The following is a 24,595-nucleotide window of genomic DNA, read 5'->3' on the forward strand; positions in this document are numbered from 1 at the left end:
CCTATCTCCTGTGGCTGCACTGACTGGGGCGGAGGGTGTCATTGGGTTATTTATTCATGTTTTAATGCCTCTTTCTCAGGTTGCATGGGCTCCAACCAAGGAGGACTCTCTTGCATGGTGGCTGCCGTTCCCTCCCTATTCTACCATGCCTTCACTTGGGAGCCAGCCATGCAGTCAGTTGACATGGGTGGGTAGTTATTAGTCTTATTTAGTGCTTGCTTAGGCCAAGAGCTGAGCCATTGAAGTATAAGAAAATAAATTATAGGCCGGGCGCGGTGGCTCAAGCCTGTAATCCCAGCACTTTGGGAGGCCAAGACGGGCGGATCATGAGGTTACAAGATCAAGACCACTCCTGGCTAACATGGTGAAACCCCGTCTCTACTAAAAAAAAATACAAAAACTAGCCGGGCGAGGTGGCGGGCGCCTGTAGTCCCAGCTACTCGGGAGGCTGAGGCAGGAGAATGGCGTGAACCCAGGAGGCGGAGCTTTCAGTGAGCTGAGATCCGGCCACTGCACTCCAGCCTGGGCGACAGAGCAAGACTCCGTCTCAAAAAAAAAAAAACAAAAAAATAAATAAATAAATATAAATAAATTATAACTCATGACCTTTGTATTTGGTCTATGCAAAAACCAGTTGGATGCTTGAAGTTAAAATGTAAAGTTCCGTTGTGGAGCCAAATAAGTATATGAATGAATAATTACTGCTAGGGGGAAAGCCCACTCATCCAACAGAAGTTTGATGGGGGTTATTTTCCAGTGAATTTGGAGAATGAGACAGTAACTTAAATTTACAACAGCATCATTGCTTTTTTTTTTTTTTTTTTTTTTTTTTTTTTTTTTGAGACGGATCCTCGCTCCGTTACCTAGGCTGGAGTGCAGTGGCACGTGCTCTGTTCACTGCAACCTCAGCCTCCTGGGTTCAAGCGATTTTTCTGCTTCAGCCTCCCAAGTAGCTAGGACTACACATGTGTGCCACCAGGCCCAGCTAATTTTTTTTTTTTTCTAGTAAAGACAGGGTTTTACCATATTGGCCAGGCTGGTCTCGAACTCCTGACCTCGTGATCTGCCCGCCTTGGTCTCCCAAAGTGCTGGGATTACAGGTGTGAGCCACCGCTCCCAGCCACCATTTATTAGCACTGAACTGATCCTAACAGCGGTTTCTAATAAATGGTCAGGGTCTTAAAGCTCAGATACCACAACTCATGACACCCAGTGTTCTGAAGGGGTAGTAGTATTGATATAGATACTGCTCTAAGTCCCACCTTCTATGTGACACAGATTCAGATACCTGGGTTTACGGCTTTGTACCCTTTAGGCCACCCTTGATTTTGGTAGACATCTATTCTTTAGGACATTTAAAGTTGCTGTTAGAGCTAATCAATCATTTTTTTAAGTGGTTAATCATAGCTCATATCTGGTCTCTAGTAACTTCTTAAACCCCTTTTTCCCAACTAGTGCTGCAGCCTTGCAGTTATAATCTGATGGGTAGGAACATAGAGTGTGCAGAAAAACTGAAGAGAGGCGCTTTGTTTTTTCGTTGTTGGTTTTTTTTTTTTTTTTTGAGATGGAGTTTCGCTCTTGTTGCCCAGGCTGGAGTGCAGTGGCGCGATCTCGGCTCACCGCATCCTCTGCCTCCCTGGTTCAAGTGATTCCCTACCTCGGCCTCCCAAATAGCTGGGATTACAGGTACCCGCCACCACACTGGCTAACTTTTGTATTTTTAGTAGAGTCGGTTTCCACCATGTTGGCCAGGCTGGTCTGGAACTCCTGACCTCAGATGATCTGCCCGCCTCGGCATCCCAAAGTGCTGGGATTACAGGTGTGAGCCACCACACCTGGCCCAACAGCGGCTTTTTTAAAAATCAAGGTTACATTTATTAAACACTCCAATTTTTTTTTTTTTTTTTTTTTTTTTTAAATCATGTCTGAGCTGTTGTGGAAAATTAGACTTACTCCCCTGGAATTTGCCCAACACCGTGATACAGTAGGGACGAGGAAGCAAGGTGCTTGGTCCCTGCCATTGCCGCATTTGTCATTTAAGCATGTACAGTACAATCCATTCATTGGGTATTTGGGTGCCTGATATGTGCCATTGTCAGGATACAGGGATTAAAATGGATCTGATTGATCCTTCCTGGAATTTTCACGGTGCCAAGAAGGAACTGAGGCTCCTCCTCAACAGAATGGGGGTAGGATCCCACTCCAGGAGGGCAAACTTTTCTGTTTGTTCATCTCTAGGATGAGGGAATTAATTAGAAGCTCTCCAGGACTTAGAGCTCAGAAGTTGCCATCAACAGTAAAAAGCTGCTTGGGAGTCCCTGGAATTCATGAAAATATCCTTAGGAGGAGGCTAAGTTCAGTTGCTGGTGATAACACCCTTTCTTCCTTTGGTTTCCTCTCTCCACTTTGCTGTCTTCTGTGCAAAGGTACCTGGAAGCTGGAGGTAATCAGCTGTCCCTACTATTTCAAAGCAGCCTCCCTTCCCAAAGTATATCCAGGCACAAAACAGCTAGCCCAGACTTTTCCTCAGAAGGATGCGTCCCTGAGTTTAGGGGACCTTGACTCTACGAGGAGCACACATACTGGGATTGTTACGTTCTTTGCTTTGGCCCTGGTCCCATCTCGGCTCTGTGCAGCCTTGGAAGGAAAAGAGTCTAGGAGGCATTCTGGTGTTCGTCAACCTCTGCCATGTTTGAGTCCTGGAGATGACCATGACATGTTAAGCCTTAAGTTTGGTCCTTGCCCAAACAGCATGCTGGACTCCCGCAAGGCACATTAGGCGTGGGGCCACAGCTTTCTGGCTGATGTGGCTGAGTCGGCCTAAGGGGAAAATGAAAGTAAAAACAAGCCCCAGTTCTACTAGGAAACCCAAACTGAGCAATTTCAGGCTTATCCAGCTCCTGGGAAGACCAGGAAGCGACTGAGGAGCGGTGCACCGAGACGGACATCGCTGGGGGTTAACCCCCCGCCGCTAATATTTCCGCTCCAAAGCTTGGCAAGATGTAGAAACCTAGATTCCCTTGCAAGATCCACGCGACCAGCGTCGGCCACACTGTGCTTCCTGGGGTCCCCTTGTTTAGTGATTCTTCGTTATGGCCGCCCGTGTGCCTTCGGCTTAATGGGGAGGACATCGAAATTCCGATTTCAGGGTCGCAGGGCGCGGGCCCCGACTTGGAGAAGGAAGGGGCAGCCATTTTGAGACCAGAAGAGGGTGGAAGGGACCATATTGAGAACGCCTGTTCCCTGGGGGCCGCCATTTTAAGAGACGCCCTGTACGGTAAACTCCTTGACGTGGGGGCCGCCATGTTGGTACGGCCATCTTGGAATGGGAGCGGCTGTGGGCGCAGCCATCTTAGATATAAAACCGGCTCCAGTCGGGGTAACTGAAGCCAAGCTCCGCCCCTCCCCCTCTAAGAGTTCCTCTGCTGTGCGACTGCACTCCCCCACCCTCCCCTAAATCCACCCTCTTCGGCCTGTTTACCTTTTAACTTGGCTTCGTTGCACGTTTGTGTGTGTGTGTGTTTGTTCTCCGCAGCCTCTTGAGCGTCTGTTGTACTTAATTATTCCACTGTGGACGCTCTCTCGCGCCCGCCATCCCCCGACCCGGCTTTTCTCCGATTCTTGACAATGTCTAGCCTGTTTTGATTGGCTCTATTCCCTGGGTATGGCAGATCTATTGCTTGATGATCCTCTCCCCCCAAGAATTCTAACACAGGAGCTGTCCTGAGGCTCTGGATGACTTTATTCTTCAAATGGCTTTACTCTCCAGTAGCTCCAGGTGAGACTGAGAGCTAGAACCTGGCCCATCCCTCTCTCCATTGTCTGAGCGGGTCATCAAAGGAAGTGGGCAGGACGCTGGCAGTCTGACGGGGCCCTGCTGTGGGTGGAGCAAAGGGTGCCTCATATCTCTGGGGTGCTTGGGGTCGGCCACAAAGGTGGAAGGAAATGGGGTCGACAGATGAGGGTGGGCCTTGTGCTTCAAATAACCTCACATGGTCAGGCAAGGGTTAGGGATGGGATGCAGGGAGCCTCAGGGGCTCACGACAATTACCGACCTAAGGAAGGGCCCAGGAGAGGGAAAAGGGAGGAGTTGTGAGAAGGGACAGGGGAGCTCAGAGGAGAGCACAGAAGAACTTCTTCTCCCGGAAGGGGTTCTCCGAAGTGGGCACAGGGGTGATGAGGGGATCCTCACAGGCGTGGGCATCACAGTAAGTCATCAGGTCTGCGGCTGCCTTGGACACCTGGGACAGCCAGGAGGGGTACTGTTAGCCAGGACCTCTAAAGGGTACTGCAGCCTCCCTCCCCAAATGGGTTCTCTTTTGCCATCTCCAGGGCTCCTTATGACTGTCTTATTCCTCATCCCCCACAGAGACCTGGGGACAGCTCTCTGCAGGGCCCCAGACTCCTCCCCTGACCTCAGGGAGTGCAGGAAAGAACGCATCTCTTATCCTGAGCTTTGGGAACCTGCAGCACAGCACGGCCTGGCCAACTAATGGGAGAGCCAGCCAGGGTCCCACCTACCTTTATCCGGCACAAGCTGGCTTCAATCTTAAGCTGTTCCACCATCTTGCGTGCTTGCCCAATACTCATAGTGCTGTTCACCGGGGTCTCACCTTTCATCCTGGAAAAAAAGAGGGACCTCTCAGGGAACCGTCTCAGCTGGAGGCCCTCCTCCATGCTCACTCCACACCAACCTTTACAAGGCTGTGGTCATACCCCAATATTTTGTTTCCCTCCTATCCTCCTCCTCCTCCAGTGGACTGTCTCATCCCTGTATTCCTCATGGAAAAAATAGGGTGGGATGAGGTGCTCCCCAAACTCCCTCATGGCCTGGGCCACAGATCGTTAAACCTTACACAAATGATGTAAGACTTTTCAGCCCTTCAAACCATGTGTGTTCCCAGCTCTGAAGACCTCAACCAACCCTGATGAGGAGGGTACATCACCTCTATCTGCTCCAGTGAGCCCCAGCAGGAGAAAAACAGGCTGTTACCTACTCACCTAAAGCCACAAGCAGCAGTAGCAGACCTGGGTGTAGGGTCAGTGGAGGGTACCAAAACCTTCTGCCTGAGATGGGTGCCCCACCCTGCAGGGAGTTGCAGCTGAAAGTATCTGATGCAGAAGCAGTGACTATAGGCAAGGAGGCCACTGAGGAGGGTCAGGCCAGAGGTCCGTCCAGGACTGGTCTCAGTTTCTGCAGCTGAAGCACTGCCTGGATGGCTGGTACCTGAAGGATGAAGGATGCTAGAAGGAGCTGCTCAGATCCTGGAACATACCAACTGCCTGGCCAGTGGGGGAGCCTAGCTGCCTGCATCCCCTGCGCACACCCCCACTGTCGCTGGTTCACTGCCTGCCCCTCCCCCATTGCAGGCATCCTGAGTCTGGGCTAGAGCCCTCCCCAACAGAGCTGAGGCCAAGGCCGACTCCCCCTCTCAAATGGGGTGGTCTGGGCCTATGACAGCCCCTGCAGTGGAGTCTGTACTGGCTGCGGGGGACCCTGCTCATTTGAAAATCTGACATCAGCTGGGCAGTCGCCCCCCTCCTTCCTTCCTCCCTCTACCCTGACACAGCACTTAGCACCTGAATCTTCGTTTCTCTCCCAGGGACCCTCCATTTTCCATATCCAGGAAAATGTGATGCGCCACAGGTATCAGCGTCTGGATTGCCACTTCACATCTTAGCCACAAGTGACTCAGTGGAAGATCCAGAGGCAGCAGAGGCTCGTCAGGAAGATGTCTACAGAAAAGGTAGACCAAAAGGAGGAAGCTGGGGAAAAAGAGGTGTGCGGAGACCAGATCAAAGGACCGGACAAAGAGGAGGTAGGAGGCCTTGTGGGGACAGTCAGCAGAAATATACTGGAAATAGGTGGGCTGGCGTGAAGTAGGGGGTGGTGGATTGGTTTGAAGAATTTCATTCATTTTGAATAGATTACTTCCCACGCCCGCAACAGTGTGCAAAGATGTACACAACACTGGCCTTGCCCTCTGAAGGACTTTATCTGGGGTAATAGACGTCTACAAAATAGAAGATACCACTTGCCAAAAGCTAGTCTAGATAATGTGCTGTGGGGACTCTGAAGACTGCATCCAGTTAGGGTCAGAGAAGGTCCACAAAACGCGGAGCTGAAATGCTACCACGCTGGGAACAGGGGACTAATCTGCCTGTGCAACAACGCAGGAGGCCCAGGTTGCCGCAGACTGCAACATGCTCTAGGCGAATGCCCCCGCCTTAGATGCCTAGGGGCTGTGGGCGATAAAAATCAGCGCCAACTGGATGACCGTCTCACTTGCCCGCTTAGCCGGTGAAATGGCCTGTGGTGAAGGTGCGCACAGAGGGATGTGATTGCAGTCTCGAGGGAGGGCCAAGCGGAGGCTGCAGTCAGCGCATCCCCTGGGGCATATCTTGGGGCCTGCAGGGAGGCAGGCGTCTTTCCCCTTTGGTCACGGTAACCGGAGGCAAACCTGCCGCACAGAGAGCCAGCGGCTAGCGCAGGGAGGCGCCAGCCTCGCAGCCCGTGAAGGCTCCGCCCCGCTGCGCCGGACGCCGCGCTGAACCCCGCCCTGGGCCGAAGCCCCGCCTCCCAGGGCTACCAAAGCGGCTGGCGGAGAGGGGCGGGACTTCCCCGGGAGCCGGAAGTCCTGTCTCACGGTTGCCCTGGCAGCGCGCGAGGCTGGTGAGTCGGTCGCCCTGTGGCAGCCGGCCGGCTGGTTTCCATGGTTGCACGATTAGGTAGGGGCTCCGGGCGCTTTGCCCACCCCTCGAGCCGGAGGGGACTGGCGGGAAGCGGCAGTTGGCTGCAGGGCGCTCCGCCTGGCGTGGGGCGCAGCCGTATCGGGGAGCGAGCTCAGCTCGAGGCGGAGAGGAGAAACTCGGGAAGCAATTGTGGCTACTCTTGGGCTACTGGTTTCAAGTCTGGCCGTATGACCTTAGGCAAGTCGCACATTCTCTTCGTGCAGCTGCCTAGCAGTGTGGATTCAGTATCACCGTGTGTGTGAAGCTCTTTGTAAGAATTGTAAGGTGCTCATTCTTTTTTTTTTTTTTTTTTTTGAGACGGAGTCTTGCTCATTCTCCTGCCTCAGCCTCCTGAGTAGCTGAGACTACAGTCGCCCGCCACCACGCCCAGCTAATTTTTTGTATTTTTAGTAGAGACAGGGTTTCACCGGGTTAGCCAGGATGGTCTCGATCTCCTGACCTCGTGATTTGCCCGTCTTGGCTTCCCAAAGTGCTGGGATTACAGGCTTGAGCCACCACGCCCGGCCGGTTTTCTTTTTTTTTTTTTTTTTTTTTTTGAGACGGAGTCTCGCTCTGTCACCCAGGCTGGAGTGCAGTGGCCGGATCTCAGCTCACTGCAAGCTCCGCCTCCCGGGTTCACGCCATTCTCCTGCCTCAGCCTCCCGAGTAGCTGGGACTACAGGTGCCCACCACCTCGCCCGGCTAGTTTTTTGTATTTTTTTAGTAGAGACGGGGTTTCACCGTGTTAGCCAGGATGGTCTCGATCTCCCGACCTCGTGATCCGCCCGTCTCGGCCTCCCAAAGTGCTGGGATTACAGGCTTGAGCCACCGCGCCCGGCCGGTGCTCCTTTCTTTGTTACATAGCTGTGAATGAGTATCAAGGTGGTTTGTCCCAGAATCAAATGCCTGGAGAAGGAATTCCACTGAGGAGATCTAGCACTGGGCGGGAGGGAAAACAGTGGAGGAAAGGGAAGGGATAATTGCCTGAGTGGCACAATCATTTGGAGAAAGGCCGTATATATGAAACAGTGACTTTGCTATCCTGCTGTCTCTCGTTCCTCAAAGCCAGTGCAGTAAGCTTTTTTGTCCCCACTTCCCTGGGGAAAGGAGTCACTCTTTTCCCCCCTCTGTCTTTCCAGGAACCACCACCTCCTGCATCCCATGGCCAGGGGTGGCGTCCAGGTGGCAAAGCAGCTAGGAACGCAAGGCCTGAACCTGGGGCCAGACACCCTGCTCTCCCGGCCATGGTCAACGATCCTCCAGTACCTGCCTTACTGTGGGCCCAGGAAGTGGGCCAAGTCTTGGCAGGCCGTGCCCGCAGGCTGCTGCTGCAGTTCGGGGTGCTCTTCTGCACCGTCCTCCTCTTGCTCTGGGTATCTGTCTTCCTCTATGGCTCCTTCTACTATTCCTACATGCCGACGGTCAGCCACCTCAGCCCCGTGCATTTCTACTACAGGTGAGAGGGGCGTTCTAGCAACATAGAGGACTCCTATGGGAATTGTAGGGCCCTTGGAGGTCAGTTCAATCCCCTCATTTACAGATGAGGAAAACTGGAGCCAGGTGTGCTTACAGGACTTCTCAACTTTGACAGCGCAAGGCTAGATTTGGGTTGCCAGGGCTAGGGTTCTAGTTCTCCCTCTGATTACTGAAATCTAGTTTAAAAAAAAAAGAAAAAGGAAAAAAAATCCACTTCTATCATTATGAGGATCAATTCTATTTTGGTTGGATCACCCCTCTCTAAGGGCCAATGTAGAATTTTGAGCCAACTCAACCCCTTAGTGCAGAACCAGCCTGGCTTTCAGGAGCTATTAGGAAAGCAGTAGTTTGCCTTTTACATTACTGCCTCCCAGTGAAGGAGTGGCCTGCCCCTCCACACCTGTGGGCGTTTCTCATCAGGTGGGACAAAAGACTGAGAAAAGATGCCGGGAGGGCGCGGTGATTCATGCCTGTAATCCCAGCACTTTGGGAGGCCGAGGGTTGGGGGGGCGTGGATCACGAGGTCAGGAGTTCGAGACCATCCTGGCTAACACGGTGAAACCCCGTCTCTACTAAAATTAAAAAAATTAGCCAGGCGCAGTGGCGGGCGCCTGTAGTCCCAGCTATTCGGGAGGCTGAGGCAGGAGAATGGCGTGAACCCTGGAGGCAAAGGTTGCAGTGAGCTGAGATCCGGCCACTGCGCTCCAGCCTGGGTGAAAGAGTGAGATTCCATCTCAAAAAAAAAAAAGAAAAGAGACACAAAGTATAGAGAAAGAAAAGTGGGCCCAGGGGACCCGCGCTCAGCATACGGAGGACCTGCAGTGGTCTCTGAGTTCCCTCAGTATTTGTTGATAATTATCTCTACCTCTCAAAGAGGGGGATGTGGCAGGACAATAGGGTAATAGTGGGGAGAGGGTCAGCAGGAAAATATGTAAACAAAGATCTCTGTTTCATAAACAAGGTTAAAAAAAGGTGCTGTGCCTTGATGTGCACCTATACAAACATCTCAGCGCATTAAAGAGCAGTATTGCCACTAGCATGTCTCACCTCCAGCCCTAAGGCGGTTTTCTCCTATCTCAGTAAATAGAATGTACAATCAGGTTTTACATTCCATTGCCCAGGGAGGAGCAGGAGACAGATGCCTTCCTCTTACCACAACTGCAAAGAGGCCTTCCATCTTTTACTAATCCTCCTCAGCACAGACCCTTTATGGGTGTCAGGCTTGGGGGACGGTCCGGTCTTTCCCTTCCACAGGGCCATATCTCAGGCTATCACATGGGGAGAAACCTTGGACAATACCTGGCTTTCCTAGGCAGAGGTTCCTGTGGCCTTCCACAGTGTATTGTGTCCCTGGGTACTTGAGATTAGAGAATGATGATGACTTTTAACAAACATACTGCCTTCAAGCACTTTTTTAACAAAGCACATCCTGCATAGCCCTAAATCTGTTAAACCTTGGGTCAACACAGCGCATGTCTCTGCGAGCACAGTGTTGGGGCTAGGGTTACAGATTAACAGCATCTCAAGGCAGAAGAATTTTTCTTAGTACAGAACAAAATGGAGTCTCTTATGTCTACTTCTTTCTACATAGACACAGTAACAGTCTGATCTCTCTTTTCCCCACACCCAGTCCCTGAAAGTCTGCTGCACAATAGAGATTATGGAAACATAAGATGAGTAGGTGCATAAATTTGCCTCCCAGAGAGTCTTGCCTCTTGACTGGCCCCTTAGTTCCTTCCCATTTTACAAACCCTAAGAAGTGCCAAATTCTCTCTTTTTTTTTTTTTTTTGAGATGGAGTCGCTCTGTCACCCAGGCTGGAGTGAAGTGGCACAGTGTCTGCTCATTGCAATCTCCGCCTTCCTGGTTCAAGTGATTCTCGTGCCTCAGCCTCCCAAGTAGCTGGGATTACAGGTGTGTGCCACCACGCCTAGCTAATTTTTGTATTTTTAGTAGAGATGGGTTTTTTTTTTTTGTTTTTTTTTATGGAGTCTTGCTCTGTCGCCCAGGCTGGAGTGCAGTGGCGCAACATCGGCTCACTGCAAGCTCTGCCTCCCGGGTTCACGCCATTTTCCTGCCTCAGCCTCCTGAGTAGCTGGGAATACAGGCGCCCACCACCACGCCCGGCTAATTTTTTTTTTAGCAGAGATGGGGTTTCACCGTGTTAGCCAGGATGGTCTCGATCTCCTGACCTCGTGATCCACCCACCTTGGCCTCCCAAAATGCTGTGGGTTTCACCATGTTGGCTAGGCTGGTCTTGAACTCCTGAACGCAGGTGATCCGTCCGCCTCGGCCTCCCAAAATGCTGGGATTACAGACGTGAGCCACCGCGCCCCACCAAGTTCTCGCTTCTTTTTTTTTTCTTTTTGAGACAGTCTCGCACTGTCGCCTAGGCTGGAGTGTAGTGGCACAATCTCAGCTCACTGCAACCTCTGCCTCCGGGTTGAAGCCATTCTCCTGCCTTGCCTCAGCCTCCCAAGTAACTGGGATTACAGGTGCCTGCCACCACACCTGGCTAATTTTTTTTTGTATTTTTAGTAGAGACGGGGTTTCACTATGTTGGCCAGGCTGATCTCGAAGTCCTGACCTCATGATCCACCCCCTTGGCCTCTCAAAGTGCTGGGATTACAGATGTGGGCCACCGCACCCAGCCTAGTTCTCTCTTCTCAACAGTGGTTGTAGGACCTGTCAACAGATGCAGGGAAAGGTGTATCAATGGTTTAAAGTCATTTTTTCCCTTAAGTCCCTGGTCTGGAGCTATAGTTTCTAAAGCAGAGCTTCTTAAACTTGTAGGAAATGGATCTTATGGCCCTTCCTGCCATAAAAATGTATATACATGCCTAGGCATATGCTGCGCCCACACCCCCACGTGCAAATTTGCCTACAATTGAAGGGGTTCATGAGCCTCTTAATAACCATCTGTAGATCCTTTTGGAGGCGTTTTCTCAAACTGGGACCCAGACCAGAGCTACCAAATCAGAATCTCTTGGGGTGGGACCCTGGAAATTACTTTTTTTTTTTTGAGATGGAGTTTCATTCTTGTTGCCCAGGCTGGAGTGCAGTGGCGTGATCTTGGCTCACCACAACCTCTGCCTCCAAGTTCAGGTGATTCTTCTTCCCCAGCATCCCTAGTAGCTGGGATTACAGGCATGCGCCACCACGCCTGGCTAATTTTGTATTTTTAGTAGAGACAGGGTGTCTCCATGTTGTTCAGGCTGGTCTTAAACTCCTGACCTCAGGTGATCCGCCCACCTTGGTCTCCAAAAGTGCTGGGATTACAGGCGTAAGCCATCACTGCCTGGCCCTGGAATTTACATTTTTATCAAGCTCCTTAAGTCTTTAGAAACACTAAAGTGTGAAACTATTTAATTAAGTATCTGTAGATTCCCATCTAAGAACATCTGCTCTAATGAGAGGACATACATTGAAGTCATAGGAAGAGAATGAAATAATCATTCTGGTATCTTGAATCTCCTGGCCACATTTGTTCTTCATCTTTGTAACATAGAGAAGGGTGCCTGTTCTGAGAGAAGGGAGGAGGGCAGGGGAGCCTTAGGGGGCCAAGGTGTGTGGACGGACTAGTAAGACGAACTTAGCAGAGTATCCTCCTCCATTCTCATTTAGGACCGACTGTGATTCCTCCACCACCTCACTCTGCTCCTTCCCTGTTGCCAATGTCTCACTGACTAAGGGTGGACGTGATCGGGTGAGTATCGGAACTAGAGAGAGGTTTCCTTAGAGCTTTAATGATTCGGAATAGGAAGACTTGAGAAAGGCCTAGAGAGCAGAAATTGAGTAATAAGAGACTGGCCAGGTGCGGTGGCTCACGCCTGTAATCCCACTACTTTGGGAGGCTGAGGCAGGCAGATCACCTGAGGTTGGGAGTTCGAGACCAGCCTGACCAACACGGAGAAACCCTGTGTCTCCTAAAAATACAAAATTAGCTGGGCGTGGTGGCACATGCCTGTAATCCCAGCTATTCAGGATGCTGAGGCAGGAGAATCACTTGAACCCGGGAGGAGGAGGTTTCGGTGAGCCGAGATCACGCCATAGTACTCCAGCCGGCAACAAGAACGAAGCTTCGTCTTAGGGAAAAAAAAAGACTAAGAGGAAGCTTTGAAGGAAAAGAAATTAAAATGAGTTGTGTGTGTTGATTGATATTTCTGCAGCAGGTGCTAGACGTGTTCTTTCTCAACATAGTCCCTGACTTACGATAATTCAACTGAACAATTTTTCAACTTCACAGTGGTGCAAAAGTGACATACATTCCGTAGACACTGTACTTCACGTACCTGTACAACCATTCTGTTTTTCACTCTTTTTTTTGTTTTTGAGACAGAGTCTCTGTCGCCAGGCTGGAGTGCAGTGGTGCAATCTTGGCTCACTGCAACCTCCACCTCCCGGGTTCAAGCGATTCTCCTGCCTCAGCCTCCTGAGTAGCTTGCACTACAGGCGCGCACCACCACACCCAGCTAATTTTTTTGTATTTTTAGTAGGGATGGGATTTCACCATGTTGGCTGGGATAGTCTGGATCTCTTGACCTTGTGATCTGCCCGCCTTGGCCTCCCAAAGTGCTGGGATTATAGGCGTCAGCCACTGCACTCAGCCTGTTTTTCACTTTCAGTACAGTATTCAATAAATCACATGAGATATTCACTACTTTATTATAAGTATAGGCTTTGTGTTAGATGATTTTAACCAACTATAGGTAGGCTAACGTAAATATTCTGAGCATGTTCAAGATAGGCTAGGCTAAATAAGCTATGAAGTTCTTTTTTTTTTTTTTTTTTTTTTTTTTGAGACGGAGTCTCGCTCTGTCCCCCAGGCTGGAGTGCAGTGGCGCGATCTCGGCTCACTGCAAGCTCCGCCTCCCGGGTTCCCGCCATTCTCCTGCCTCAGCCTCCCAAGTAGCTGGGACTACAGGCGCCCGCCACCGCACCCGGCTAATTTTTTGTAATTTTAGTAGAGACAGGGTTTCACCATGGTCTCGATCTCCTGACCTTGTGATCCACCCGCCTCGGCCTCCCAAAGTGCTGGGATTACAGGCATGAGCCACCACGCCCGGCCGCTATGAAGTTCTTTAGGCTAGGTGTATTAAATGCATTTTCAGCTTATGATAGTTTCAACTTAGATGGGTTTATCGGAATGTAACCCCATCGTAAATTAAGGACCATCTGTATCAGGTGAAGTATTATCTATTTATCTGCTAGGTAAAATAAGCAATATCTGCTAGGTGAAGTAAGCAATGTTTTAGACCTTAATGAATAAATCAGTTATTACTTTGGAATAACATGGGCATCTACCCAAGAGTTTTGAAAGCATTTATATAAAATTATGAAACTGTTGTCAAATATGTGCAACCTGTCATTACAAAGGGTACTGTGCCAGAGGACTGGCCAGATGCCAGTGTGACGTCAACAATGGGACGTCACACTGGCATCTGGCCAGTCCTCTGGGAACCCTGAGAAATGCATATGGGGACTGGGCCCTCTATGGTAGGCAAGCTGAAGGAGGCTCTGATAAAGGATAGGTTCTTTTTCTTTCTTTTCTTTTTTTTTTTTTTTGAGACAGAGTCTTGCTCTGTCACTGAGGCTGGAGCACAGTGGCGCGATCTCGCTTCACTGCAACCTCCACCACCCGGGATCAAGCTATTCTCCCACCTCAGCTTCTCGAGTACCTGGGATTACAGGTACCCATCACCACGTCTGGCTAATTTTTGTATTTTTAGCAGAGACAGGGTTTCACCATGTTGGTCAGGCTGGTCTAAAACTCCTGACCTCAGGTGATCCACCCACCTCAGCCTCCAAAAGCGCTGGAATTACATGAGTGAGCAACCACACCCAGCCTAAAGTTATTTTTTATTTATTTATTTATTTATTTATTTATTTATTTATTTTGAGACGGAGTTTCTTTCCTGTCACGCAGGCTAGAGTGCAATGGCACGATTTCAGCTCGCTGCAACCTCTGCCTCCTGGGTTCAATCAGTTCTCCTGCCTCAGCCTCCCAAGTAGCTGGGGTTACAGGTGTATGCCAGCATACCTAGCTGATTTTTGTATTTTTAATAGGGATGGGGTTTCATCACGTAGGCCAGGCTGGTCTTGAACTCGTGATCTCAGGTGGTCTGCCCACCTCAGCCTCCCAAAGTGCTGGGATTACAGGCATGAGCCACCATGCCCAGCCTGAAGTTATTTTTCAAAAGTGGTACTTGGGAGGAAACTGATCTAATGATAGAATGTCACACCTCTGAAGGGAAGAGTATAAACTATAGAGTCTGGGGTTCTATTTTATTTTATGTTTTGAGACAAGGTTTTGCCCTGTCACCCAGCCTGGAGTGCAGTGATGCAATCGTGGCTCACTGCAGCCTTAACCTTCCAGGTTCAAGTGATCTTCCAAGTAGCTGGGACTACAGGTGTGTGCTACCATGCCCAGCTGACCTTTTTTTTTTTTTTTTTAATTTTTAGTAGAGACAAGGTCTTACTATGTTGCCTAGGCTCATCTCAAACTACTAGGCTCAAGTGGTCCTCCCGACTCAGCCACCCAAAGTGTTAGGATTATAACCAGGTGTAGTGGCTCACGCCTGTAATCTCAGCACTTTGGGAGGCTGAGGAGACAGGTGGATCACCTGAGGTCAGGAGTTCAAGACCAGCCTGGCCAACACAGTCAAACCCCATTTCTACTAAAAATACAAAAATTAGCCAACCGTGGTGGCGCAGGCCTGTAATCCCAGCTACTCAGGAGGCTGAGGCAGGAGAAGCGCTTAAACCCGGCAGGCAGAGGTTGCAGTGAGCCGAGATCACACCACTGCACTGCAGCCTGGGTGACAGAGCAAGACTCTGTCTCAATAATAATAGGCTGGGCACAGTGGCTCACGCCTGTTGTCCCAACCCTTTGGAAGGCCAGTGCAAGCAGATCACAAGGTCAGGAGTTTGAGACCAGCCTGACCAACATGGGGAAACCCCGTCTTTACTAAAAATACAAAAATTAGCCAGGTGTGCTGCCATACATTTGTAGTCCCAGCTGCTTGGCAGGCTGAGGCAGGAGAATCGCTGGAACCCAGGAGGCGTGGGTTGTGGTGAGCCAAGATCACACCACTGCACTCCAGCCTGGGTGACAGAGTGAGACGCTGTGTCAAAAAAAAAAAAAAAATAGGGGTCAGGCACGGTGGCTCACACTTGTAATTCCAACAGTTTGGGAGGCCGAGGCAGAGGATCATGAGGTCAAGAGATCGAGACCATCTGGGCCAACATGGTGAAACGCTGTCTCTACTAAAAATACAAAAATTAGCTGGGCGTGGTGGCGCACACCTGTAATCCCAGCTACTCGGGAGGCTGAAGCAGGAGAGTCGCTTGAACCCAGGAGGCAGAGGTTGCAGTGAGCTGAGATCGCGGCACTGCACTGCAGCCTGGTGACAGAGCAGATTCCATCTCAAAAAAATAAATAATAACACATAACTTTATTGAGAAGAAATGAGAAAGCCGCAGTACCTGGAATGGTGCATACAGTTTTGTGGCCCATTGCCACAAAATGGGGAGGCAGGGAGCCAAGGGAGGGAGCCTGAACTGAAATGATCAGGTGTGAGACTGTCACATGAGGAAGGGAGGAAAAAAAGGAGGATGAGAGCAAATTCAGCCCATGTCCCTAATAATTAGAAGAGGTTGAACATTTTGTTTGTTGACAATGAACATTTTTAAATGAATTAATGAATGAAATAATCTGTCCACTGTGTGTAACGGCTTGCTAGAAGTAGATGTGGTCGCTGCTCTCAATGAGCTCACAGCATTGATGGAAAACTATACATTGCATACATTTGCATGTATTTAAGTGGCAAACTGTAAGATGTGGATTCTGGCCAGGTGTGGTGGCTCACACCTGTAATCCCAGCACTTTGGGAGGTCAAGGCGGGTGGATCACCTGAGGTCAGGGTTCAAGACCAGCCTGACCAATATGGTGAAACCCCATCTCAAAATACAAAAATTAGCCAGGCGTGGTGGCATGTGCCTGTAGTCGCAGCTACTTGGGAGGCTGAGACGGGAGAATCGTTTGAACCCAAGGGGTAGAGGTCACAGTGAGCCAAGATCATGCCATTGTACTCCAACCTGGGCGACAGAGTAAGACTCCGTCTAAAAAAAAAAAAAAAGGATGTGGATTTTGCATTCCAGAATAATTTGTGAAGAATTAGATCAGTGTTTTCTGGGATAGTTTAAGACAATGGAGATGGCGATGTTCAAAACAGATCTTTTTTTGTTTTTTGTTTTGTTTTGTTTTGTTTTTTCTTCTTGATACGGACTCTCTCTCTGTTGCCCAGGCTGGAGTGCACTGGTGTGATCTTGCCTCACTGCAACCTCTGCCTGCCGGCTTCAAGTGATTGTCTTGTCTTAACTTCCTGAGTGGCTGGGATTGCAGGCGCCCGCCACCACGTCCAGCTAATTTTTGTATTTTTTTTAGTAGAGATGGGGTTTCACCACATTGGCTAGGCTGATCTCGAACTCCTGACCTGGTAGTCCACCCACCTCAGCCTCCCAAAGTGTTGGGATTACAGGCTTGAGCCACTGTGCCCGACCCAAAGTGGATCTTTTAAGGAAGGGTGAATATTACATGAGAGTGTTAGAGAAGGAGGAGAATCTGCCCATCAAGCAGACAAATGTGAACAAAGGCATGGATTTATTCACAAGGTTTTAGTATTAAATTCTGTGGATCCCCTTGGAGGAGATTAATTTTTTTTTTTTTGAGTTGGGGTCTCATTCTGTCACCCCAATTGGAGTGCAGTGGCTCAATCATAGCTGATTGTAGCTTCAAACTCCTGGGCTCAAGGGATCCTCCTGCCTAAGTCTCCTCAGTAGTTGGGACTGCAGGCAGGCACCACCACGCCTGGCTAAGAGAACTACCTATTTTAATGTTTCAAAGAATTTGGGCCAAGGGCAGTGGCTCACACCTGTAATCTCAGCACTTTGGGAGGCCAAGGCGGATTCATTGAGCCCAGCAGTTCAAGACCAACTTGGGCAACACAGTGAGACAGACCCCGTCTCTACAAAAAAATAAAAAATTAGCTGGGTGTGGTGGCTCATGCCTATAGTTCCAGCTACTCAGGAGGCTGAGGCAGGAAGATCAATTGAGCCCAGGAGGTTGAGGCTGCAGTGAGCTGTGATCACACCACTGCACTCCAACCTTGGTGACAGAGCGAGACCCTGTCTCAAAAAAGAAAAGAATTAATAGACTGGGGGAGTGGTTGAGGGGAAGAATTCATAGGCTGAGCAACAAAGCAAGACCCCTGTCTCTCCAAAAAAAAAATTTTTTTTTAGTTGGGTGTCATTGCATGTGCCTGTAGTTCCTATGGTCCCAGGTACTTTGGAGGCTGAGGCAGGAGGATAGATTGAGCCCAGAAGTTCCAGGCACAGTGAGCCATGATCATGCCACTGCCTTCCAGCCTGGGTGACAGAGCAAGACCTTGTCTTCAAAAAAAAAAAAAAAAGGTTTATGAAGCAACTGGCTTAATTTTCTGGTATCTACAGAGGGTAGGAATCTCATGGAATCCATTTTCTTCAACAGATAGTTTTTTGTTTTTTTGTTTTGAGACAGAATCTTGCATTGTCGCCCAGGCTGGAGTACAGTGGCGCGATCTCAGCTGACTGCAACCTCCGCTTCCCTCTGCCTCAGCCTCCCGAGTAGCTAGGATTACAGGTGCCTGCTACCATGCCCAGCTAATTTTTGTATTTTTAGTAGAGACAAGGTTTCACCGTCTTGGCCAGGCTTGTCTTGAACTCCTGACCTCGTGTTACACTCATCTCAGCCTCCCGAGTAGCTGGGATTGCAGGTGCCTGCCACCATGCCCGGCTAATTTTTGTATTTTTAGTAGAGATGGGGTTTCACCATGTTGGCCAGGCTGTTCTCGAACTCCTGACCTCAGGTGATCCACCTGCCTCGGCCTCCCAAAGTGCTGGGATTACAGGCATGAGCCACTGCACCTGGCTAACCCTTTTTTTTTTTTTAAACCCATTACCTCTGATTAAAAACAAAAGCTTTATCCTCACCCCTGTGATTTTTATGTACTACTGTGTGAGGGCCTTGTTGCTAGATATGAATCAATAAAGGGGTTAGAAGAATATAGAAATAGGTAAAACTAGGGCATGTTTGGTGGCAAATCTTTAACCTCTTGAGAGTGATACCTGTGAAGGAGTCTTCCTACTCTGAGTCTTGGGGTGCTACCAACAGAACCAAGATAAGGGACCTAGAATGGCAAAAAGATGATCTGGAGCGAGGATGACTGTGCCAAAGCTGGCTGGGGAGATTGAGCACCGTCAGTACTTGATTAATAATGTAAGGGCAGGTTGGGCCCTGGGGATAGCCCCACCGGCACATAGGCCAGAGTCACAGATGGCCCAGTTGGCAACATGACGGTTCACTTTTGGAAAAGAAACGTGACACAGCCTTTCTGGGAACAAGGTAGCGAGTCTGATTCAGGAGAGCCAACAGGATACCGAAGACCTGGACATGGGAGGCTCCAGCCACCAGAAGGGGGCAGCACCTTCTTGGGATGACAGATTGAAAGGCCTGTTAGGCCGGGCGCGGTGGCTCAAGCCTGTAATCCCAGCACTTTGGGAGGCCGAGACGGGCGGATCACGAGGTCAGGAGATCGAGACCATCCTGGCTGACACGGTGAAACCCCGTCTCTACTAAAAAAAAATACAAAAACTTAGCCGGGCGAGGTGGCGGGCACCTGTAGTCCCAGCTACTCGGGAGGCTGAGGCAGGAGAATGGCGTAAACCCGGGAGGCGGAGCTTGCAGTGAGCTGAGATCCGGCCAGTGCACTCCAGCCTGGGCGACAGAGCGAGACTCCGTCTCAAAAAAAAAAAAAAAAAGAAAGGCCTGTTAGGCCACCCAAGAGGGTTGTGGCCGAGTATTTGGGGGTGTTGGGGGGCTAGGAGGGAGGTGGAATAGGGACGGTACATTTTCAACAAAAATTTTTTAAAAGAAATGGGGGCTACCTTCGGCAGGTGCTGATGTATGGACAGCCGTATCGTGTTACCTTAGAGCTTGAGCTGCCGGAGTCCCCTGTGAATCAAGATTTGGGCATGTTCTTGGTCACCATTTCCTGCTACACCAGAGGTGGCCGAATCATCTCCACTTCTTCGCGTTCGGTAAGTGTTTGTGGCCTGTCTGAGAAGGTGTGGAGGAAGATAGCAGGATCAGAATGGGTAGGGGGCCGGATGCGGTGGCTCATGCCTGTAATCCTAGCAGTTTGGGAGGCCGAGGCAGGCAGATGGCTTGAGCCCAAGAGTTCAAGACTGGCCTGGGAAACATGGCGAAACCCATCTCTACAAAAAACATTTAAAAAATTAACTGGGCATGATGGCACACGACTGTAGTCCCAGCTACTCTAGAGGCTGAGGTGGGAGGATCGCTTGAACCTGGGAGGTTGAGTCTGCAGTGAGCCGAGATTGCACCACTGTTCTCCCTGCTGGGAAACAGAGCAAGATCGTCTCAAAAAAAAAAAAAGAATGTCTGGGTAGGGATTCCACAGGAGGAAACACCCTTGGCTTTCAGGTCACAGACACATCAGGATAAAGAAAGGAATCAAGGCTGGGCGCAGTGGCTCACGCCTGTAATCCCAACACTTTGGGAGGCCGAGGTGGGTAGATCACCTGAGGACCAGAATTTGAGACCAGCCTGACCAACACGGAGAAACCCCGTCTCTACTTAAAACACAAAATTAGTTGGGCATGGTGGTGCATGCCTGTAATCCCAGCTACTCAGGAAGCTGAGGCAGGAGAATTGCTTGAACCCGGGAGGCAGAGGTTGCGGTGAGCCGAGATCGCACCACTGTATTCCAGCCTGGGCAACAAGAGCAAAACTTTGTCTTTTAAAAAAAAAAAAAAAGAAAAGAAAAGGAATCAGCTTACCAAACCAGAAACCTTTGCCAGACACCCCAGGTATCTCATGAGCACACCCAGCTTTGGGGTTAAGTTTGAAGAGTGGAGCTGCTCTCAGAAAACAGACTTTAACGCCAGACAGACATGGGTTTGTGTCCTCATTCAGAAACAAGCTAGCTCTGGGTCACCTGACTTAACTTCTTGGGTATAAAGTATTATAAAATGGGTATAATAGTAACTGCCGGCCGGGCGCGGTGGCTCAAGCCTGTAATCCCAGCACTTTGGGAGGCCGAGACGGGCGGATCACGAGGTCAGGAGATCGAGACCATCCTGGGTAACACAGTGAAACCCCGTCTCTACTAAAAATACAAAAACTTAGCCGGGCGAGGTGGCAGGCGCCTGTAGTCCCAGCTACTCGGGAGGCTGAGGCAGGAGAATGGCGTGAACCTGGGAGGCGGAGCTTGCAGTGAGCTGAGATCCGGCCACTGCACTCCAGCCTGGGTGACAGAGCAAGACTCCGTCTCAAAAAAAAAAAAAAAAAAATAGTAACTGCCTCATAGCAAGACTAGTTTGGATTCAATGGGGAAATGTAAAATTCCTGTTAGCACATAGTGGCTGTTCAATGTTTTTTTTGTTTTTGAGACAGAGATCTCGCTCTGTCGCCCAGGCTGGAGTGCAGTGGCGTGATCTCGGCTCACTGCAGCCTTCACCTCCTGGGTTCAAGCGATTCTCCTGCCTCAGCCTCCCAAGTAGCTGGGACTACAGGTGCCCACCACCACACCTGGCTAATTTTTGTATTTTTAGTAGAGGTGGGGTTTCACCATGTTGACCAAGCTGGTCTCAAACTCCTGGTCTCAAATGATTCAACCACCTCAGCCTCCCAAAGTGCTGCAATTACAGGTGTGAGCCATCGCACCTGGCCTAATAAATGTTAAGACACCATTCTTCCATTAATTAACAACACAACCTCATCATGAAGCAAATTCCTGACATCTACATGGGGGAAAAAAGCTTCAGATGGTGCACTGGGACTTAGATCCCATACTGGATTACAGAACTACTTGGTGGGAAAGGCCGATCAGAGACAGTGTTGGGCTTAATCCAGGAAGGTTTCTTGGACGGAGGGGCCTTTGCTCTATAATAGAGTGTGGTTGGGTAGGGGGAGAGGTTCAAGCAATTGGAATGGTTGGATGAAGACTGAGGGGTAGGAAGTGAAGGTGAGGGAGCCGGGGACCTAAGGAAGAAGCCACCTTCCTAGACTACTCAGGGATGGTTGAGGGGTAGATAGGGTCATGGGGATCTGGCGCACCTGTTCCCAGCCTCTGCTTCCCACCCCCGGCAGGTGATGCTGCATTACCGCTCAGACCTGCTCCAGATGCTGGACACACTGGTCTTCTCTAGCCTCCTGCTGTTTGGCTTTGCAGAGCAGAAGCAGCTGCTGGAGGTGGAACTCTACGCAGACTATAGAGAGAACTCGGTGAGTGAGGTGAACGATGACTAGGAGATAGCCCCTCCCATTAGCCCAGGATTCTACCTGAGGAGCCTCCAGGCTCAGGAGACATCACAACTGAGAGGCTGGAAGTGAGGCTCAGATGGGGAGGGTAAGAGTGCCAGCGGCAGGGCCCTGGCCTGATGCCGCCCTCACCCCCCCCCCCCGCAGTATGTGCCAACCACTGGAGCGATCATTGAGATCCACAGCAAGCGCATCCAGCTGTACGGAGCCTACCTCCGCATCCACGCGCACTTCACTGGGCTCAGGTGAGGGGCCAACTGGAGTGGACCTTGGGCAACTCTCATGAGGGCTAACCTTCCACCAAGGGGGTCCCAAGCAGAGGTAATGGGTTCACAGAGCAGAGCTGAGTTGGGTTTCACATAGGCCAGAGGGTCTCAAAGCTGCTGTATACTGGCCTATCAGCTCCCTGGGGAACTTTTTAAAAACACCCTTGGGCACCCCACCCAGACCAGCTGAACCAGGATTTGTTAAGGTCTTGTCTAGGCATCAGAATTTTACATTTTTGTTTTTTACCCCTGCCACCCTCCATCATCCGTTTTCATCTTCCCTCTGCCCTGCCTTCCACCCAGAAATCCAGGGCTGAGGGCTGCACCCAAGTGAGCAGATTTATTTTATTTATTTATTTATTTTTATTTTTTTTTTTTTTTTTAATTTTATTTTTTTTGAGACGGAGTCTTGCTCTGTCACCCAGGCTGGAGTGCAGTGGCCAGATCTCGGCTCACTGCAAGCTCTGCCTCCCGGGTTCACGCCATTCTCCTGCCTCAGCCTCCCGAGTAGCTGGGACTACAGGCACCCGCCACCTCGCCCGGCTAGTTTTTTGTATTTTTTAGTAGAGACGGGGTTTCACCGTGTTAGCCAGGATGGTCTCGATCTCCTGACCTCGTGATCCACCCATCTCGGCCTCCCAAAGTGCTGGGATTACAGGCTTGAGCCACCGCGCCCGGCCCTATTTATTTATTTTTGAGAGGGAGTCTCGCTCTGTTGCCCAGGCTGGAGTGCAGTGGCGCGATCTCGACTTACTGTAAGCTCCACCTCTCGGGTTCACGCCATTCTCCTGCCTCAGCCTCCTGAGTGGCTGGGACTACAGGCACCCCCCTCCACACCTGGCTCATTTTTTTTTTTTGTATTTTTAGTAGAGATGGAGTTTCACCGTGTTAGCCAGGATGGTCTCTATCTCCTGACCTTGTGATCCGCCCGCCTCAGCCTCCCAAAGTGCTGGGATTGTAGGCGTAAGCCACCATGTCCGGCCTGTGAGCAGAATTTTTTAAAGCACCCCAAGGAAGGCTGATGGGCTGACAGAGTTGAGAGCTACTGTCTTGAACCGTTGGCTCAGCAAGAGTTGGGGTGACTCTTGAGAGACAGACAACATTGAGGCTGTGGCCTACGGCCCTCCCACAGGAGACTTCCCAAGGTCCTTGGCCTTTGTTGGAACCTGGTACAGCAGGTTCTGGGAACTGTGCGGGTGGGAGGCAGGGGCGGCAGAGCCGGCTGTAGCCAAACTCACTTGAATTGCCCTAGAAATTATTTCTGGGACATGAGAAGGCCAGTACTCTCTGGTAACTGCTACTCCCTTCTTGTCCCTACTTCCTGCCTCAGATACCTGCTGTACAACTTCCCGATGACCTGTGCCTTCATAGGTGTCGCCAGCAACTTCACCTTCCTCAGCGTCATCGTGCTCTTCAGCTACATGCAGTGGGTGTGGGGGGGCATCTGGCCCCGACACCGCTTCTCTTTGCAGGTGGAAAGGAGCAAGGACCCCCTTTTGTCCCTTTGATCTTTGTGGGTGGTCAGGGGTATGTTGGGGGTTAGGGTGTGAGGGCCCTGATTGTTAGTGAGGGAAGTCAGTCCCTGCTGCTCAGTGGTTTTTCCTCCACAGGTTAACATCCGAAAAAGAGACAATTCCCGGAAGGAAGTCCAACGAAGGATCTCTGCTCATCAGCCAGGTAAAGTTGTTGGTTGGGGAGCTGTTGAGGTGGGCTAGGTTGAGCTGGCCTGGACCAGAGGGAGTCCCTGCTTCATCCAGTATGAGGCTTAGGGTATCACTGACTGAGACAAGGGTCAAAGGAAAGGTGAGGAAGGTGAGGTTGACACTGCCATCCAGGCACAGCTACCCTAACCCTAACCTGTCCTCTCCTGCTTTTGAGACACAGGGCCTGAAGGCCAGGAGGAGTCAACTCCACAATCAGATGTTACAGAGGATGGTGAGAGCCCTGAAGATCCCTCGGGGACAGGTATGGCGCAGCCGCCACACTCTCTCCTTCCTGACTCCTTGGCTTTCTCCTTGAGTGTCTGGGTCTGACCCCTGTGTTCCCCTTTTGGCTGCAGAGGGTCAGCTGTCTGAGGAGGAGAAACCAGATCAGCAGCCCCTGAGCGGAGAAGAGGAGCTAGAGCCTGAGGCCAGTGATGGTGAGGGGCATCCTGCAGCGTGTCCTGGGTGGGACCCCCGGTTAATCTAATATCCCATTTGGGATTTTGTTTTTCCCTTTCCTGGCCCAGGTTCAGGCTCCTGGGAAGATGCAGCTCTGCTGACGGAGGCCAACCTGCCTGCTCCTGCTCCTGCTCCTGCTCCTGCTCCTGCTTCTGCCCCTGTCCCAGAAACTTTGGGCAGCTCCGAACCCGCTGAGGGTGCTCTCCGACAGCGCCCCACCTGCTCTAGTTCCTGAAGGGGCAGACTCCTCACATTCCAGCACTTTCCCACCTGACCCCTCTCCCCTCGTTTTTCCTTCAATAAACTATTTTGTGTCAGCTTCCTCCTTGACTCTGAAATGGATTCACGGCCATTTGAAAACCCTGTGTCCCCCAGACATCTCTCACTTGCCACCATTAGAGGGGAGGTCTTCTTGTCAAGGGCTGCTCATGGGGAAGGCCTCCAGACCCCGGCTATTTTAAGCACAGATGTTTCCATTCATAAGCCCAGGAAGTCCAAGGAGGGAGAAGCTATCCTGGCCCCTAGCAAGCTTCCTACTCCCTGCATGTGACTTTCATCTCCCCCAGGGGAGGGGGCTGG

At 50.6% G+C, this 24,595-nt stretch overlaps 2 protein-coding genes across 16 annotated transcripts; one reads left to right on the top strand and one right to left on the bottom strand.

Moving 5' to 3' along the window:
- Positions 1-3,724: 3,724 nt before the first annotated feature.
- Positions 3,725-5,210, bottom strand: GNG3 (G protein subunit gamma 3). The gene is made up of 3 exons (XM_005577570.4): positions 5,002-5,210; positions 4,522-4,621; positions 3,725-4,241 (listed from the first exon to the last, which is right to left on the bottom strand). Exons 2-3 carry the CDS (start codon positions 4,618-4,620, stop codon positions 4,113-4,115), a joined length of 228 nt encoding a protein of 75 aa, XP_005577627.1. The 5' UTR covers position 4,621; positions 5,002-5,210; the 3' UTR covers positions 3,725-4,112.
- A 293-nt stretch (positions 5,211-5,503) lies between these two features.
- On the top strand, positions 5,504-24,338 carry BSCL2 (BSCL2 lipid droplet biogenesis associated, seipin). 15 transcript variants are annotated; one of them, XM_074013403.1, is made up of 11 exons: positions 5,504-6,673; positions 7,872-8,188; positions 11,832-11,913; positions 19,200-19,343; positions 21,418-21,552; positions 21,736-21,833; positions 23,185-23,326; positions 23,465-23,531; positions 23,739-23,819; positions 23,914-23,994; positions 24,085-24,338. In XM_074013403.1, the coding sequence occupies exons 2-11, from the start codon at positions 7,977-7,979 to the stop codon at positions 24,249-24,251; spliced, it is 1,209 nt and encodes a 402-aa protein (XP_073869504.1). In that variant the 5' UTR covers positions 5,504-6,673; positions 7,872-7,976; the 3' UTR covers positions 24,252-24,338. The 15 variants fall into 15 exon arrangements, with proteins under 15 accessions (XP_073869504.1, XP_045227922.1, XP_015289613.2 ...); XM_045371987.2 differs by having other exon boundaries at positions 5,504-5,819; positions 23,733-23,819; XM_015434127.3 differs by having other exon boundaries at positions 5,504-5,819.
- Positions 24,339-24,595: the final 257 nt, after the last annotated feature.

The sequence above is a fragment of the Macaca fascicularis genome, chromosome 14, assembly GCF_037993035.2.
Source record: "Macaca fascicularis isolate 582-1 chromosome 14, T2T-MFA8v1.1".
Classification (NCBI taxonomy): Eukaryota; Metazoa; Chordata; class Mammalia; order Primates; family Cercopithecidae; genus Macaca; species Macaca fascicularis.